The sequence below is a fragment of the Garra rufa genome, chromosome 24 (genome assembly GCF_049309525.1).
Source record: "Garra rufa chromosome 24, GarRuf1.0, whole genome shotgun sequence".
NCBI lineage: Eukaryota > Metazoa > Chordata > Actinopteri > Cypriniformes > Cyprinidae > Garra > Garra rufa.
The window spans coordinates 30,527,410-30,548,754 of record NC_133384.1 but is presented as its reverse complement, the minus strand read 5'-3'; the positions used below and the strand labels follow the sequence as shown (position 1 = coordinate 30,548,754).

Here is a 21,345-nt window from a genome sequence, read left to right as displayed (position 1 = left end):
ATAACCACTGTCTGGACCAAAAGTCCGCGCTTTGATGTGAGTTTTATGTATTTTAACCCATTTCATTGTATCCCACATATTGTGAATGCTGTCACTCTGGTTTCTCGGGGATGACAATGCACATTCGCGGGGGAATAGCTGCTTTCGGGCTCCTGATCCGCAGTCTGTCGCTGTTTGGCCCGCATCCAGCTCAATGCTGAACTCGGAGACAAGAGAGACTCGAAGCCAGACAACCTTTACTCCCCAAAACCCAGTCCTGAATAACATCTCAAGAACGTCTCATTTTACAATTAACCTTGACCAACGCGTCGCATAGGCCTATACACAAATGCAAAAGATGGATTTGGTTATTTTGGCCATTTCATAAAAATTCCTTTGTCCTCTGTTGATAAACAGATGATCTATCTGCTTTGTACCAGAGGCGTTTTATAACCTATGTGATATTGATTTTAGCACTTTAAATTTGTAGACATAAATATTTATATTAGCTATATCTTTGTGTTTAAAGCGTTTGTTCATTATATCTATTGCAATTATAGAAAATGAAATGCGACATTACATTAAAATGTTTTCGTTTTTTTCTTGCGGAGATTTAGATACCTACTTGCTATGTTTTATTATTTGAATTTGATTTTAGAAATTCATATATTCAGAACAGTGTTTTCAACAGTTGTATTCAATTAAACTTTATTTTACTGTACAAAACAGCTCGACAGTGTACAAAGACCATTTTCAGTGCATTTAGTCCTTTTTGCACACACACAAAAAAATCCCATTTCGTGAGAAAAAAATCAGAATGCACGAATCCACCACTGCAGACGTCCATGACATTGCATAAATGATGCGTGACAAATAAGGCAGGTTTTCCCGTGACATGAGTTCACTAGACAGCACACAGACCTTTCCATTAGAGATTTTACATGCTTCAAATGCATTTTGCTTACAGTGATTGTTCCGCGATGTCACCAATATATCGACAACTTTACATTTGAGAAAAGACAGAATTGTCAAAACAATCTGTTGCATAATTACACCACCGTGTTGTGATATTCCTTTATCATACTTTTGAAAATTACGCGCAAAGACAAATGTGACAGATTTGGAAATGAGAAGGGTGCTTAAAACTCGATTGTCCACATTTATAAAGTTAAATTACACAAATTGAAATTAATTTAAACGTTAATAACATACCATTATTATTTCGTTTTGCAGAATTACATCCATAGCCATATAGATTTTAAATATATCATCTTCTATAGGAAAACAAACAGATTCAATTGCCTCTTCGTGGTGGTTTTAACATATTATTATTACTACGATTATTGCAAATAATAACAATAATAACAGGCAATGGTTGAATAAATGTATTAACGAATATTTAAATAGTGCCCTGTGTAAAACATCACGAAACTTTCGATAATAATTAAATTCTGATTCAAAGGAAATAAATACAATTCATGTACCTACGTTTTTCGTAAACGAATAAACGCATTTATGTGTTACAAAATGATAAGCTATTAGGCTAAATGTTTTAACACCAATATTTATCTTTACGCGAACGTTGTTTTAACAAAATAGTTAAAAAGCCAGATCGAGAATTATACACTTGTGTTGCATAGCACATTAGCAATTATTGCTCTGCTATTTTACTGAATTTTCATCGCAAATATTTGAATGTTCTTATAATTAAAAAATGCTTTTTTAAGAGATTTTTAAAACTACAAATACTCAGACAGGCCATTAAATTAAAGAGAAAACAAACTAGAAACTCGTAAAACATTGTTATTGTTTGTGGATTGTTTCTACATTTTGTCGAACAGTTTAAAATGAGTTCAAACAATAATTAGGAACACTGTAAGCACTTTGCCATTTAATTAAAAATAATAAATAATAAAACATTCGATGGCTCAAAACCCAAACCAGACTTTATAAATAATACATGTGCGATTTAAAGTCCTGCATTTCAATCCTTTTCACTCACGTTTGCCTGTCTCTCGTTAATTATGAAAAGTGTTTAATTCGTCTTGTACCGGGTAAAACTGGCCGCGGAGGTGAATGTCATATGGGAAATGGAGATCCGACGAGCCTCTTGCGCTCTGGCTGATGGAGGACCGCGGCGGCACGGCGCAATAGCGCGTCCCATAGTGGCAGCTCTTCCCATATTCGACCGGCTCTTCGTGCTTTAGGGAAAAGATCCCGTTAAAGTTAATAGGCGGGCTTAGGGGACCATCGAACTGCGGGCTTCCGCATTCCGGCGAGACGCTTTCGTAGAAAGACTCATAGGAGTTGCAGTAGTTGAACGGCCTGAAAGGTTTGACGGCGTCCACCGAGGGTCCCGAGGGCGTTACCACACCCGGACTGTGGTAGGTTGTGTACACGGATTCATAAGGCGACCTGCCGGAGAATGACGCCTCGCTGTTGATCTGATCCGTGATAAAGTTCCTCGCATTCAGCTGCAGGCACCCGGCCACTAAGTTAGTGGTGGGCTGCGAGAGCCCTTTGCACAGGGTCTGAACGAAGGTCAAGAGGTCAGGCCTCTTCCCAGTGCTCAGGATCTCAGAAAGCGCCCAGATGTAGTTCTTGGCCAGGCGCAGGGTTTCGATTTTCGACAGTTTCTGGGTTTTGGAGTAACATGGCACCACCTTGCGCAGACTGTCCAGGGCGTTGTTCAGACCGTGCATTCGGTTCCTCTCCCTTGCGTTGGCCTCCATGCGCCTCACCTTGACCCGGTCCACCCTGGCTTTGGTCATTTTCTTTTTCCGAGGCCCTCTCCTCCGAGGCAGACCGTTCTCGTCCTGTCCGTCCTCCCGTTCGTCCTCATCCTTCTCCGAATCCTCATCCTCCATCATGTGGGAGAGCGTTTCCTCCTTTTTAAATGGCTCTTGTTTTGTGACCTTCATTTCACCCACGCAGTCCCGTGGAAAGTTTGCCCCGAATTGAGTGTCCATTATGACGGGATCCTCAAACGGAAGAGTCAGCATTGTGCTCTTACTGGGGAAGATGAGAAGATGATAGATCTTCTGAATCAATCAAACAACCTATACATAGTGCTCAATAAAACACTCTAACAGGTACAAAAGCTGGCACTGGGGCGGCACCCTTAAGGTGATACAAACATGATAGAAAGGTGTTTTAAAAAGGTGCCTCTATGGTGACAGCTTTTGTACATTGATGCATTAACATAAAAAATACATTTGACAGAATTCCAGATCTAAAAATTAATGCAACAGAAATGAATCTGTAAACATGCTTTCACGTGTGAAATTCGTGCATTTACAAAACATACGGCTTTAAATTCTGTTGAAAAGGCAGACACAGTCATGCAAGCACAGATGTCGATTCTTACCCTCGACCGCTCCAGCTTACCTGGATTACGATGGTGTCAGATGACAGTTTTCATATTTCCTATTTTGAACTTTTTTTTTTTCCGCGTGGCGTTTTAGCAGGTGAACAGCTCGTGCGTTTTTCTCACCTCCCCACTGTTCTCCTTGTCTCGCGCTAAGAGAAATGACACTGATGCCAACTGCCAGAGCTGGTACCCATGCCATCTGCCGCTGACGTCACGTGGCATGGGTTGGTCACGTGACCGGGTCTCGGGGGACCTGTATTCCTCCCCTGATCATCTGGCGTGTGCCTCGAGCTGCGTACCACTGCAAAACCACAAAGCAGCCTCAATAAAGGACCGAGTACCAGCATCCACCATTAGAATCCGATGCTGTGGATGAACAGGAATGCTGTGAGACGGTCAGGGAGTTAGATTTCTTAGTCTTTGCTGATTGGATTTTCACTCATTAAGTGGACTAAATCTAAATACAGACCAAATAGTTTCGTATTTAAATCAAGTATATTCTGTAAACACCAGCACTCACAAAAATGATGAGTGCTGGTGAATGACAGCAAGAAGTGGATGATTGATGGCTCTTGTTTGCCTGGTCAGTCTCTTCAAGGGCGTTTGCCAAATCACTAATCCTACTGTCTGTCATTGTAAAAGCTTTTTCTGTGTGATGTTCACCTAATTATGAGAACGTACATTTAAAGTTATTTGACATGGATTCTGAGATTTTAAACAGTTTGTTTTTTCTGCATATGAAAATAAGTCTGGGTTTTTGTTTACACTCTCTCTCACACATGCACACTCTCACACTATCCCTCCCCACCTCAAGCGCACACATGCATCCACATTCACACCACTCAGTAGTATGCGAGTGAATCTGACGAAAACATGTCCAGGGCACATTTCACTCCAAGAAGTTATACGGTGCATGAACATGTCGCCTATTTTAAGTGCTTTGTTTTATTGTTTTTTGGATTGTGACATTGTGATGTCTTTCTCTCATTTTCTCAGATGCTGTGCATCTGAATGATGGATTCTTATTATCCTCATTGGTAATTCTTACATTTTTAATTGTAATTTACAGTTGTAGGTTACACTATATTTTAAGGTGTCTTTGTTACAGTGTAATTATACATTTACATAAGTACTGAGTAATATTAATTAACATGTACTTAATATGGTTAGGGTTAGGATTAACCCTGGCTTAGGGTTACTTCCATGTAATTATGCACAATTAATTGCTATTATTAAAGTAAGTGTAACGTGTAACAAGGACACATTAAGATATATTGCTAATAGTTATATAAATATTTTAAAACTGTGGGACCATTAAATCAAATAAAAGCTCAGCAAGGCTTTATTTATGTTTAAAAAAATGTGAAAAAATGACAATTTATTTTGTATAATTTTAATATGAATATATAACATTTTAATAAATTAAATATAAGCTCAACAAGATTTACAATTTAAAATAATGTAAAAAAAATATAATACATTTGTTTTCTATTTTAATATATTTAGATTTTTTTAAATAATTGTAATATGAATATATACAATGTTGGGGTCATTAAGTCAAATATAAGCTCAACAAGATTTTATTTATTTATATAAAAATATGAAATATTATTACATTTTAAATCGTTTTCAATTTTAATATATTTAGTTTGTGTAAATCATTGTAATATGAATATATACAATTTTGGGGTCATTAAGTCAAATAAAAGCTCAACAAAATTTTATTTATTTCTATAAAAATATGAAATATTATTACAATTTTAAAATTGTTTCTGTTTTGATATATTTATATTTTGTAAATAATTGTAATATGAATATATACAATTTTGGGGTCATTAAGTCAAATAAAAGCCCAACGAGGCTTTATTTATTTGTTTAAAAATTTGAAGAATTATTACAATGTAAATCTTTTTAATTTTTGATATTCTTAGATTAATATTTAATATTTTTTTGGCAATATGAATATATAAAAGTTGTGGGTCATTAGGTCAAATAAAAAACTCAACAAGGCTTTATTTGTTTCAAAAATGTGAAAAAATATCACAATTTAAAACTGTTTTCTGTTTCTCTCTCTCTCTCTCTCTCTCTCTCTCTCTCTCTCTATATATATATATATATATATATATATATATGTATATATACATATATATATAATATTATTATTATTATTTTTTTTTTTGTAATATGAATATATAAAAGTTGGGGGTCATTCAAATAAAAGCCCAACAAAGCTTTATTTATTTTAAAAATGTGAAATATTATTACAGTTAAACAAACAAATAAATAAAAATCTCTTATTGACCCCAAACTTATATTGGTTAAAAATATATATAATCAAACGTGACTAAAAGATTATACATTTCTATAAATATTTTCAGCAATAATGTGTCTTTGCAGAATAAAAGTATTATATCTAAACTTTAAAAAAACAACTTTTATTGGTTAAAAATATTATTAAAATAAATAAATAGATGGATTTTTTAGAATATAATTTTTTATAATTGTAATATGAATATATACAATTTTGGGGTAAATAAATTAAATAAAAGCTCAACAAGGCTTAATTTATTTGTTTCAATAATGTGGAAATTATTTCAATTAAATTGTAATCTATACAAATTTTACATTTTTTCTATTTTAATATATGTTGATTTCTTTTAAATAATTGTAATATGAATATATAAAACTTTGGGGTCATTAAGTCAAATAAAATGGATGAGCTTAATTGCCGTAAAAATGTGCTTAATTGTACAATAACGTCACAATGCAAAATTCACAAGTAAGCCTTTAAATTCCCTTTACTCATATTTTTGTGTTTTAATTTTATGGTCCTACTAAGCATGTTCTTGACAGGATCATAGCGAGATTCACCCGTGCACATTCGGACACAGATTTTGGGAGCATGGATTTGGCCATCTCTGGCATCTGGCTGTTTCTTGTAGCAGTAATTGTCCAGAGCTTTGGCTCCTCCCACATGAAGACCTGACACCCATGCATTCCATTAACAGTGAAAGCTCCTGCTGCTATTGAACCTGTGCCTGGCCTACTCACTCGCTCGCTCTCTCTCTCACATGCACACACATTTATAATTCAACTCAGAAGCTCTTTAAATGCCCCCCAAGTGCATTTATCCCTCTCAGAAGGGTGCCACAAAACCCTAACGCCACATAAACGGCACACAAAACCTTTTAGTTCCCGTCTAAGATTAATAGGCTCGTTAACCTGATGTTGACAGATTTTTGTGCTCCTGTTAGCAGCACAATTCCCGGTTAGTCACAAGTGATATTGCTAAAAACGGCTGTTTTTTTAGTTTGGGACGGCCAGGTTGATCTGCACTTATCAGCACAACAAAAACATAATGAACACAGCATACAGATGCAGTTTGCTGACAGCGACAGCTCAGTCACGCATGATTGGCGTGTACCCTAGGATGTTTGTGTTTAGAAACACACACACACACACACACACACACACACACACACACACACACACACACACACACACACACACACACACAGAGTCCCCTTCTGTCCCCCTCCAAAAATGCCTCAGCTGGTGACGAGCTTTCCGGTTCAGCACACACACCAACATCTGATGAGTCAAACTTCCCCATTTCAGACTAATCACTTGACTGCACTAATTGCAAATGCAAATATGCAAATTCATATTAATTAATTACTCTGTTAATTAGTTCTCTGGTCTTTTTGGGCAATAAATCATTGTGCTGCAGAAAGGAAAGGGGGCAGGCCCATCCCGCATAAAAAATTTAGCACGCGCACTTGGGAGAAGGACGAGGCGAAAGAACCTGTAACATCATAAAAGAGCAAACAACGACAGCACAAAAGCAATGGCTGGGCCAGACACTCGCTCCCCTGACAGACTCTTGCTCCCCTGACAGACCTGCTTTATACCCTGCAGACTCACAGTGGAGGACTGGCCCCTTCTCATGTGGAACATTCGGCTGACAAGAGCTGTCTGCCAGTGATTTCATTAACACATTATCAGCTTTTAAGGACAGTGTGATGCCAGGAACAGGCAGCAAATGAAGGCATGGATGTTCACACGTCAAGTGGCATGCACACACACACACATAGGCACACACATACACAAGTATTAAGATCAGTAGCTCTGCTAAAGATGGTCTTTTGAGAGTTCTAGACGTCTGTTGATGATGGGCCTCGAAGCTAATCTCGCGTACATGACAAGGAAAGACAAACTATTACCATCAATAAAAATTCATTTCTAATCAAAAATAAGCCCTCTTTGTTTTTTTACATATTAAAAAAGCAATTAAATATGATAAAATATTGTAAATATAATCAAACGAGGTTGACACACAAAGAGACCCGTGTGTACGACAGCCACAGTGTTAATGGTTTGACAGTATGGCATATGCATAATTCATAATTCAGCTTTTAAAAATGAATAACATCAGTTTCTCTGAGGAGAAGGACGGCTGCTTGCAGGAACTGTTGCTTACAATTGCACCTTTTTCTGAATTGTACATAAATATTTCTATGGAAAATAATTGCTATATATAAAACAACTGGATACATGTTAATACAGACCAAAATGATAATACATTAAAATATATTAAGACAAGCCAATTTGCAATATCAAGTAGCAAAAAGAGCTGTTTTGTACAGCTAAAAACAGCTGGACACAGAGGAGACCGGAAGCCAGACCCATAAAATTTACAAATGGCTGCACCGATACTCATGGGAAAAATAATACAGATGCTATGGGCTGTTGAATGCTTGAATTTGAATGGTTGACAAACGTTTAACGTTTTCAGGGAAAAAGAGGGCTAAAGTAGTTCCAGGCAGGTTTTAACCGCATTACATGTTCATACCACTTTGCCATACGATATTCAATTATTTCAAAGGTCCTTGCAGCCTATAACAGCAAAAAGAACCAAACCTCACAATGACCAAGCAAATAAATATAGTAAGACAGTAAGCTGAATAAATGTATCTTAAGTAGCATGGGTGCTTGTAGCAACAGCCATTAAGACGCTGTATGGGTCAAAATGATCTATTTTAATTTTATGCCAAAAATCAAGAAGATCCATGAACATATTTTATAAATTTCCTACTGTAAATACATCAAAACTATTTTTTTAATAGTAATATGCATTGCTAAGAACTTAATTTGGACAACTTGAAAGGCGATTTTCTCAATATTTATATATTTTTTGCACCCTCAGATTCTAGATTTCTAAATAGCTGTATCTCGGACATATATTGTCCTATCCTACATCCATTGATGCTTATTTATTCAGCTTTCAAATGATGTATACATCTCAATTTCAAACAATTATGATTGTTTTTTTCCAGGGTCACAAATAGTCTTACATGGCGTTTTGGAATTAGTAACGGAGGCTGGGGATGAGATGCGATAGAAGTGAATATAAACAACAGCGTTTTAAGCACAAAAACCTTACAAATGTCTTGAAATACAACATCTGGACAACATCTGACGTGTGGTAACCATATTACAAGCGGATTAATAGACTCCAGTCCATTAAATTATCATGAAATAGTCCACAACCAAGGTGTAACGGTCACGTTGCATCATCAATCGGCCACTGAACGTAAACAATGCCACTAAACTAAACGGAACAAATTTAGCTGATTATTGCTGCTGAAAATAGTCAATTATTGTCATGTTTTGGACTGTACTAATTGGTCGGACTGGGAAAACGTTTGGAGTACTATAGACTGCCAAAGTTATAACAAATCAAGAAGAAGAGTGCAAAAAACTGTCTGAGGAACAAAAGACGTTTGTGCTTGGTCTGAACCAGGATTTCCAGAACAAGAATCTTGACAACATTCGTGTTTGTTCTTATCATTTCCAGTAAGGTAGGTGAAATATTAGGCTAATATCTTAATTAATACTGTCTGTACATACTTTTATCACCCATTAACTTTAGTTTGTCAAATTATTGCGCCCTTTCCTGCTAACTAAGTCCTTCTCTAAATGATTTAGCAGTTTCCACACATTTTTTCCATGGTTTAGACAGCATAAATTAGCAGAACAACCTATTCAGTAGCACATTGCAATCAATGCTGTTGTTTACATTCGAGTTTCTCCAATATGACTGCGCATCGGGGTAACTGACCAAACCGTGATATTATTCCCTGTTTATTTTAAAGTGTAAATACTTATTAACGAATTCATTAAACAAAAACCGTATTCCTTACCTCGACTCATTATGGTAATTGTAAGCTGTGGGGACGGATTTCATGGTAAATACTTCCGTCACATACGTTTTCGTCATGTCCATAATGCCGCGTTCCAGACAACCCGTAACCCGTGTTTTTCCGACCTTCTACCAGTGAAAGTACACTGGAACGGCAGTCAAACCTGTGACTTCCCACTCGAACTCGTACTAGATCGATGTACTCCCAGTTCCGAGTTCTGACGTGACATAGCCCGCGAAACAACAAAGTCAGCCCTAATGGGTGCACTGCGGTGTTTATGCAAGTAGTACAAGGTGGAAAAATAGAGCTTAGGACAATATAACGTTGCAATCAAATTAATAATAATATAAAAATAATAATAATTCATACTAAATGTGCCCAGGCAGTTTGGCGTGACTTGCCTGGAACGCTACAAAGTTGTGAGTCCTAGTTTGAAGTGGTGGTACACGTACACGCCTTAAATCATCAGATTTATCCGCCCAGGACAGCAAAGCCTAAATACAACTCTCAAGTAACAACAGTATTTCTCCGTGAGTAACTTGAAGTTTAATGATTCAACCGCTAAAGGGGCTAAAAGTTTCGTAGGTCAGATTTAATTTCTGTATTGACACAATTGTAATATAATATAACCACAAAACCAGTCTAAAGTAGCAAGGGTTTATTTGTAGAATAGCCAAAAATACATTGAATGGGTCAAAATGATCGATTTTTCTTTTCTGCCAAAACTCATTAGGAAGTAAAGATCATGTTCAATGAAGATATTTTGTAAACTTCCTACTGTAAATATATATAAAAAATAATTATGGATTAGTAACATGTTATGCTAAGAACTTAGTTTGGACAACTTTAAAGGCCTGTCCTAACAAACATACACAAATGGAAAGCCTATTTATTCAGCTTTCAGATGATGCATGTTGATTCCAAAAAATTGACCCTTATGACTGGATTTGTGGTCCTTTACATCAGTCCAGTCACATCTGCAATTCATAATTTATATATATTTAAAAATAATATTTCTCCATAAATAACTTGAGGTTTCATGATTAATCCGCTGAAGTGGCTAAAGTTACATAGGTTGTAATATTATAATATATGTGTTCCTGGACCACAAAACCAGTCTTAAATAGCAGGGGTATATTTGAAGCAATAGCCAAAAATATCATGTTCCATTAAATTTACTACTGTAAATATATCAAAAATTAATTTTGAATTAGTAACATGCATTGATAAGAACTTCATTTGGACAACTTTAAAGGTGATTTTCTCAATATTTAGATTTTCCCGACACCCCCAGATTCCAGATTTTCATAAATATCATATATAAATATATCATCCTGTCCTAACAAACATTCACAAATGGAAAGCTTATTCATTCAGCTTTCAGATGACGTATAAATCTCAATTCCAAAAAAATGACCCTTATGATTGCTTTTGTGGTCCAGGGTTAATTTATATATATATATATTAAAATAGATTTCTATCTCAGAAGAACTTCACTGATGCATCAGTACTTCTAAAGTTCTCATTTCCTTTTTTCTCATTAGAATTACTGTTACACGCAAGCGCATACAAGCCAAAACAAAATATGCCTTTGATGTAAAATATGAACTTGTGCCATGCTTGAAAACAAAGACTTGATTTCCCCCTGTGATTTGCATGAAGAAATGATCTGCTCGGTGCCGCTGATCCACACTGTTAAGTGATTTTAATTTCACTCTTGTACCTAGCCAATGCTATAGTCCAGGGACTAGTGGGAGCGGATGGGGGAAGTGTGTGCGAGTGTGGCGAGGATGCGTCGTGCCAGAAATGTTGATGTGACTGTGATTTATGTCGGAGTCGTGCCAAGTATGTCCATCAGGGTGAACCTTCTCCAAGCAACCTCACCCTGTGTGTCTGTGACTCCGTTGCGACGCGCAAACCCGATTTGGTAGGAAGGTGGATGTGCTATAAAGTGATCTGGCACGGGTGAAATCTTTGGCATGGGTTAAATGGGTCGTACCCTCTCTTTTGGCCCTGCAGAGGCACACATTGGACCGGTGCTGTCCTTTACAGTCTCCTGCAGTCTCTCGCGCTTGTTGCCCAGTCCAGATTAGGTTCCTCTGGCACGATTCGTGCTGGGCTTCTTCCTAAACCGTCTGGCATCTGCTCGCGAAGCAACCCTGAATGTGCCGATGTTAAGGCCGTATTTGGCTCCTCATGAGACCAGAATGTGTGTCCACATTTAAAAATCCATTTTGTGATGTTTTAAGGCAAGACACTGCAGGTGAATAGGGTAAAAAAATTAACTAATAGTTATCACCTTACTCACCCGGTTGATTGATACATTGATAATTGCAAACATTTTTTGTATTACAAGTTTTCTAAAATGTTAGGTTTAAGTATGCAAATGAGGCATTATTTAATGAAATATGTGCTAATTTGCATACATTTCTAGTACAAAAATCGAAACTGGATGAAGTCAGTTTCAAAATTCTTGTTTATTTTTTTTTTTACATATTAGAGTCAAAAGTTTTTACAAAGGGAATTTTGGGTATCTCATTTCATCACGCCATAATTCAGAAAAAAACTTTTGTTTTTTTACTATTTTTGGGGGAATAAAATGTTGTATAAAATCAAACAAATTATATATAAACAAATCCCTCTGGAAAAACCTTCAGGATATAGACAGGAATACAAATGTAAAGTCTGGTGTGTGAAAGTATTACTGAAGTGGAGATTTATGGCTCAGTGTAGAAGAAAAAACTCATTTTGAGAAAACAGCCTTTAAAAATATGCATTGTAATTGAAATCTATTGACACAAATAGATGAAGTGCTATAAAAGAAAGAATTACAGTGTCTTTTGGATGTTTTCTTTCCACTAGTCTGAAAAAACACTTTATGAAACACCAAAAAGCCCAAAATCTCAAACTTGAAAGGTGCATGAAAAAACTGTTTTTACCTGCAGTGTCTCCCTTAAATAAAAATAGCTTTTATTAATGTGACCCTGGACCACAAAACCAGTCTTAAGTAGCATGGGTATATTTGTAGAAATAGCCAAAAATACATTGTACGGGTCAAAATGATCAATTTTTCTTTTTCTTTATATTCTTTATAAGATATTTTGTCAATTTCCAACCATAAATATATCATAATGTAATTTTAGATTCGTAATATGCATTGCTAAGAACTTCATTTGGACAACTTTAAAGGTGATTTTCTCAATATTTGGCTAAAACAACTATTTTTTTTTCTTATTTTTAGTAATTCAAAATTCCATTACGTCATTAATTTAATTTATAATACATGTATTTATTTACAAAAACATTATTTACAAATTAATTAAAATAAATTTTTTATTTAAATATTAATTTGATTTAATTTGCATTACCTTTGTATTGTTTCCGTTAGAAATATCATTTAATATAAATTGATAAAATGTAATAAAATTGTGTTTTTGTCAATAAATAAATAATACATTTAATTTAAATGTATTATTTATTTATTTAATTACAAAACAATAATAATAATTATACATTTAAAATTTATTTAAATAAACTATTTATTTAATTTAATTAAAATAACACTAATAATTAAAAAATATTTTAATAATAATTGTATTTAATTTGCAATAAATTTGTATTAATTCCTTGATCAATTTTTCTTTTTCTTTATATTCTTTGTAAGATATTTAGTAAATATCCTACCGTAAATATATCAAAATGTAATTTTTAATTAGTAATATGCATTGCTAAGAACTTCATTTGGACAACTTTAAAGGTAATTTTCTCAATATTTAGCTTTTTTTTTTTGCACCCTCAGATTCTAGATTTTCAAATAGTTGTCTTTTAGATGATGTATAAATTGACCCTTATGACTGATTTTGTGGTCCAGGGTCACAAAAGTATTTTTTTTTTTCTCAGAAATAAGCATTAGTTGTTTATTAACAGTTGTAATATAATATAATATGTGATGCTGGACCACAAAAGCAGTCTTAAATAGCAGGGGTATATTTGAAGCAATAGCCAAAAATACATTGCATGGGTCAAAATTACAGATTTTTCTTATATGCCGAAAATCATTAGGATATTAAGTACATATCATGTTCTATTAAATTTCCTACAGTAAATATATCAAAAAATAATTTTGAATTAGTAATATGGTAATATGGTAATTGAATTAGTAATATTAGTAATATGCATTGCTAAGAACTTCATTTGGACAACTTTAAAGGTAATTTTCTCAATATTTAGATTTTTTTGCACCCTCAGATTCTAGATTTTCAAGCAGTTGTATTTCACATGATGTATAAATTGTCCCTCACGACTGCTTTTGTGGTCCAGGGTCACTAATATAAATCTTTTCTAAGAAACAAGCATTAGTTGTTTAATAAAATTTAAATGAGCTTAGGGGCCTTTACTAGACTATCAGCTCTCTACTAGTTGTTTTGACACAAACGTTGCTGGAATGTTATGGAAATGTTATGCATTAGCGTGGCCCCAGCTGCTTTTTTGCATGTCATTTCATCATTTGCCATCAGCAGTCTCTCCAGGCTTGTCTGATCATCTGCCCCGACGCAATGAGAGGCACTACAACAAATATTGTTTTGGAAATCGGCCTGTTTTGTCTTTTATTGTGGCTCGTCTTTCCCTTCTAGCTGGAGAAAAAACATCTTAGAAGCTGAAATTCAATTTTTCAACTTCCCAAAAGCTCTCATGTACATTATTTTGAGTCTAATAAAAGTCAGTGTATTAGAGATGTTAATGATCCATGGCAGTAAGAGAGATTTTTTTTTTTCTTTTTTAGAAAAAGACTTGAAATGCTATTCTTTGCAAATCAGAAACAGACTGCATGCTCATTAAAACATGCACGGGTATCCGCAAAAAACACACACAAACACTTAGAAGTGTGATTCCACGCAAGCACGCACAATTTCATACAGATTTGTTCCATTTAGCGCGACTTGTATATTGTTCCTCCAATGCCAAAACCCATCTGGCTGTAGTCGTTTTTATTCTGATGTACTCAATTTAACCCTGGTCGCTAGCAGCGCAAGGATCCTCACGCTTTGGACAGCCTGCTGGACGGTTCACCCTCAGGAACAAGCCTAAATGTCCTTGGTTTCAGCAGGCAGCTGTCCCCACTTAGGCCTTAATTTAATCTCCACTCTCCGACCCTCTGAGGCTCCTGTGAATGTTCTGGAAAACAGAATCTGGCAACACAGACGCCGCTCTCATTCAAGCCACCGGGGTTGATGTTTATGATGAAGATATCTGGTACGTTTGTTTGCTTACGTTGGATATTCTTGCAGGCTTCGCCTCTATGTTATGATATGTTTATCTTTCAGTTTGTAATATGTATACATTTTCTATAAACGCTGATAAAGTGACACTTTATCAGGATTACATAACAATGCCATTGTCGTTGTTTTGCGTTTGTTCTTGCTCTGAAATGTTGGCCTGCTCTTATTTTCAGGCAGTCTGAAGGCCCCATCTGGTCAGCCTGGTGGGGTTTGGATTAGTCATGGTCTGGACCCTGTGACCAACCGACAGCCTTGCGAGGGTCTGCGCAACCCACCCACAGACAGCCTGTAACAAGCTCCGTCCAAAACGAGCACAAGCACACAAAGTCACAGTCAAAAGCACCATCGCTGTGCTGCCAAGACCTGAGAGAGTGGGACTTCACACATATAAAATCAGTAAGTAACTGTTGATAATATGACATTTTCATCCAATTAGATTCAACATTTTCTCTAAGGATTTTATATACACTAAAAAAAAGTCAGAACAACTATCTGTTTAAATAAAAGCTGCCTTCATAGATGTGTATAAAGGTTTACTTAAGCTCTCATCTACTAAGTAATCATCTGTTTTGAATTTAAAGGCAAAAAATGCCTGAAACAACTAATTTATTTTTTATTTTTAGTGATTCCTTCAGGCAAAATTCCATTGTTATTAATTAAATTTATACTACATGTATTTATTTTATAAAAACTAAACTAAAATAATTATTTAACTTAATTCAAATAACACTAATATTTAAATATTTGTTATTCATTTTATTTAATTTGCATTCAATTTGTATTGCTTCCTTCAAGTTCAGACACAATTTTGTTACAGTTTATCAATTTATATTAAATGTATTTTTTTTTACAAAAAACAATGTTCAGTTTAAAAACTATTTAAATTAAATATTTATTTTATTTTATTAAAATAACACTAATATTTAAATATAAATATTTTACATTTTCAATAAATTTGTATTGATTCCTTTAGACAGTTTGATTAAATTTGATTAATTTATTTAAAATGTATTAGTTATTTACAAAAACAAATGTTCACTTACAAAGTAATTAAAATGGCTAAAACAACTAATTATTAATTTCTTATTTTTAGTGATTCCTTCAGACAAAATTCTATTATGTTATTAATTAAATTTAATACTACATGTATTTATTTATAAAAACATTTTTTACAAATTAATTAAAATAATAATAATATTTAATATTATATTAATAATATTAATTAATAATAATAATTTAATTCAAATAACACTAATATTTTAAAATTTATTTTAATTTTTTTTTTCATTTGCATTACATTGCTTCCTTCAAGTTCAGACACAATTTTATTAGTTTATCAATTTATATTAAATGTATTTTTTATTTATTTACTATTTCAATTAAATATTAATTTTATTTAATTAAAATAAGCCTGTATTGATTCCTTTAGACAGTTTTATTAAATTGTATTAATTTATTTAAAATGTATTATTTATTTACAAATTAATTTAAATAAAAAATATAATTTTTATTTTATTTTACTTTTATTTAATTTGCATTCAGTTTATATTGATTCCTAACAATAATATTTAAATATTGATTTTAATATTCATTTTATTTAATTTACATTCAATTTGTATTGCTTCCTTCAGACACAATTTTTATAAACATTTTATACATTTATATTAAATGTATTATTCATTTACAAAAACCAATGTTCAGGTTAAAATTTATTTAAATAAACTATTTATTTTGTTTAATTAAAATATAACTAATATTTATAAAATATTTTAATATTATTTTTATTTAATTTGCAATACATTTGTATTCCTTTAGACAGTTTTATTAAATTTTATTAATTTATTTAAAAAGTATTATTAATTTATTTCAAAAAACAAATGTTCACTTACAAATTTATTTAAAAAAATATTCATTTTATTTAATTTGTATTTCTTCCTTCAGATGCAATTTTATTACATTTTATTAAATTATATTAAATATATTATTTATTTATTTACAAAATAAATCACTTACATATTAATTTAAATAAAATATTTTGTTATTAAAATAATAACATAATAACTAATATTTAAATATTTTTTATAATATTTAAATTATTTTAATATCATTTTAATTTAATTTGCATTCAATTGGCATTGATTCCTTTAGAGATAATTTATAACATTTTATTAGTTCCTACTAATTCACTTAAAAATTAATTTTAATACAATATTTATTTTATTTTTAAATGACATTAATATTTAAATATGAATTTTTTTAATTAACATTAAATTTGCATTGATTTCTTCAGACACAATGTAACATTTTATTAATTTATATAAAATTATTTATTAATTTATTTACTTACAAAAACAAATGTCCACTTACAAATTTAAATAAAACATTGATCTTATTTAATTACAACTTAATTATAACACTAACATTTAAATACTTATTTTTTTCCCCCTCACAATTCTAGTGAGAAATATTTACAAATTATTTAAATGCATTACATTACATTACATTTCTAATGAGAAGTAAGCATTGTAGTCACTAAATATTTGTTTCGGCTATCTCTAAAGCTCACTTGAATTTGTTTTAAAGCATTAGACATGATCTAAAAATTTCCTTAGGTGATACCGTCATGCTTGAAACACTGTCTGGACTCTGATTCTTTGAATAATTCTCCTCAGTATTCTTTGTTCTAAAGCTTTCCACCAACAATAACACTCTACATTCGTATCTTGTAGGCAGATCTTAGTGTGGAAGCCAGAGTAATTGTAACAGATGTTGAATGATTAAATTAGCAGTTGCAGGCTGCTCAAATATTCATGTCTCGTTGAGAACGTGTACCATTACGAAGAAAACCCATTGAATACTACTTGATTATTCTATGCTTTTGTTTCCCTCACATAAGGCACAATATTATTAGATATCTAGATATTCTAGATCTAGGCAAAGATGTCTACTGTTTTGCGCGAGGGCACTCGTGTGGCAGAAAGAAATGTGTTAAACGCTAATACGGCCATTTGAAACCATTTCCAGTGCTGTACCGCTGTGATAACAGCATTTGATTCGACTCTGAGGTTCATGAAAGTTTAAGAAACAGACTCTAAGTGATGTCATGGGAAGCATCACACTATGAAGTGAAAGGGGGAACTGCTCTTGTGCCCTGGAGCGAGACACTTCACACCCGTCTGCTCCAGATGTGCTCAGCGCCTGCCCCTGTCAGGATGTGTCAAATCCCGCTCGGAATGTGCAAAGTCTGCATGGAAATTCACTCAAGGACTTGCCAGAACAGTAAATAAAATACGAGTATAATACTTAAATTTTTTTTTGCACTTTTAAGAACTTACTTGTATGATCATTATGATACAATGACCCCAAAAGCTTTAAGACATGTGGAAATAGCTATCTACATAGATAAAGACATTATTATGTGTCAAACATTATTGGATAATGTTCAATTTTAATGTGATGAACTACACCTGGTTACTCTAATAGAACACCTGTGTAAACTTGAGAAGGAACTGCCTTCGTCTGCTAAGAAATAACCAGAGCAAAGAATTGAAAGAGCCTTCTTGTTCAACAGATATTTCGATTTTGAATTTAAAAATTGCTAACAAAATACAGTTGGAGTCAAAAGTGTACACACGCCTTGCACGATCTGCAAAATGTTAATTATTTGACCAAAATAAGAGGGATCATGCAAAATGCATGTTTTTATTTATTTATTTAGTACTAACCTGAATAAGATATTTCACATATAAGACATTTACATATAGTTCACAAGAGAAAGTAAGTTGATTTTATAAAAATGACCTCGTTCAAAAGTTTACATACACCTTGAAGAATCTGCAAAATGTTAATTATTTGACCAAAATAAGAGGGATCATGCAAAATGCATGTTTTTTTTATTTATTTAGTACTAACCTGAATAAGATATTTCACATATAAGACATTTACATATAGTTCACAAGAGAAAATAAGTTGATTTTATAAAAATGACCTCGTTCAAAAGTTTACATACACCTTGAAGAATCTGCAAAATGTTAATTATTTGACCAAAATAAGAGGGATCATAGAAAATGCATGTTTTTTTTATTTATTTAGAACTGACCTGAATAAGATATTTCACACAAGAGACATTTACATATAGAGAAAATAATAGTTGATTTAAAAAAAAAATTACCCTGTTCAAAAGTTTACATACGCTTGATTCTTAATACTGTGTTGTTACCTGAATGATCCATTCTGTGTTTTTTAGTTTTGTGATATTTATTCATAAGTCCCTTGTTTGTCCTAAACATTTAAACTGCCTGCTGTTCTTCAGAAAAATCCTTCAGGTCCCACAAATTCTTTGGATTTTCAGCATTTTTGTGCATTTGAACCCTTTCCAGCAATAAATGTATGATTTTGAGATCCACTTTTTCACACTGAGGACAACTGAGAGACTCATATGCAACTATAACATAAGGTTCAAACGCTCACTGATGCTTCAGAAGGAACTATGAAACATTAAGCGCTAGTGGGTGAAAACTTTTGAACAGAATGTAGATGTGTACATTTTTCTCATTTTGATAAAATATCATATATTTTTATTTAGTACTGCCCTTTAGAAGCTACAGACGATGCTTGCATGTTTCCCAGAAGACAAAATAAGTTACATTTACCCTGATCTTCAAATTCTAAAAGTTTACACCCCCAGCTCTTAATGCATTGTTTTTCCTTCTGATGCATCAGTGAGTGTTTGAACCTTCTGTAATAGTTGCATAAGAGTCTCTCAGTTGTCCTCAGTGTGAAAAGATGGATCTCAAAATCATACAGTCATTGTTGGAAAAGGTTCAAATGCACAAAAACGCTTGAAAAACAAAGAACTTGTGGGCAGTTTAACTGTCCCTCGGTTGTCCTCAGTGTGAAAAGATGGATCTCAAAATCATACAGTCATTGTTGGAAAGGTTTTAAATACACAAAAGTTCTGAAAAACCAAAGAATTTGTTGGACCTAAAGGATTTTTCTGAAGAACAGCAGGCAGTTTAACTGTTCAGAACAAACAAGGACTCATGAACTATCACTAAACAAACAAAAAAAAAAAAAAAAAAAAAATACACAGCTGTGGATCATTCAGGTAACAACACAGTATTAAGAATCAAGGGGATGTAAACTTTTGCAACGAGGTCATTTTTATCAGTTCAGCTATTATTTTTTCTTGATGACTGAAATATCTTATTCAGGTCAGTGCTAAATAATAAAGAACATGCATTTTGTATGATCCCCTTTCTTGGTAAAATACCTAGGTGCATTTAAACTTTTCAACTCTATATTCTGATAACAGTAAATACGTAAAACACTAAATAATCCTTGTTTATGTGAAACTTTCAGGCTTTATAATTTATTTTCCAAAAGTCTAAAAGTGACTGGGTTGCTTTGACAAAACATTCAAACAAACACTGTTCTGCCAAACATGCATAATGCAGCCCAATCTGTGCCAGTCACCCACCTAGTTGTTTGTGAATAGTTTACTGGTCCATAGTGTGCACAGAATATTAATTCACACAGAGAAATGATCTAGTTTCCACCTTTTATCCTGGGGAAAAACTGCCGCACATTTTTATAGCTTAATTATGCGTGGTGGCATTCATTATTGAGGAAGGAGGCATCGGTTTATGTGGCTTTCAATGCATTAGGACTTTAGTGACATCTAGTGAATCAAAAACAGAACTGCTGTCAGGCTTGTCAAATCAATTTGGTTTTAAGATATATGTATATATATATATATATATATATATATATATATATATATATATATATATATATATATATTATATATATATATATATATATATATATATATATATATATATATATATATATATATATATATATATATATATATATATATATATATATATATATATATATATATATATATATATATATATATATATATATATATATATATATATATATATATATATATATATATATATATATATATATATATATATATATATATATATATATATATATATATATATATATATATATATATATATATATATATATATATATATATATATATAATATATATATATATATATATATATATATATATATATATATATATATATATATATATATATATATATATATATATATATATATATATATATATATATATATATATATATATATATATATATATATATATATATATATATATATATATATATATATATATATATATATTATATATATATATATATATATATATATATATATTATATATATATATATATATATATATATATATATATATATATATATATATATATATATATATATATATATATATATATTATATATATATATATATATATATATATATATATATATATATATATATATATATATATATATATATATATATATATATATATATATATATATATATATATATATATATATATATATATATATATATATATATATATATAATATATATATATATATATATATATATATATATATATAT

General features: G+C 32.1%; 1 protein-coding gene across 1 annotated transcript; it reads right to left on the bottom strand.

Annotated features, from left to right (window-relative positions):
• Positions 1-676: 676 nt before the first annotated feature.
• Positions 677-3,498, bottom strand: neurod6a (neuronal differentiation 6a). Its single transcript, XM_073830968.1, has 2 exons — positions 3,367-3,498; positions 677-2,991 (listed from the first exon to the last, which is right to left on the bottom strand). Exon 2 carries the CDS (start codon positions 2,979-2,981, stop codon positions 1,998-2,000), a length of 984 nt encoding a protein of 327 aa, XP_073687069.1. The 5' UTR covers positions 2,982-2,991; positions 3,367-3,498; the 3' UTR covers positions 677-1,997.
• Between the last annotated feature and the right edge of the window lie 17,847 nt (positions 3,499-21,345).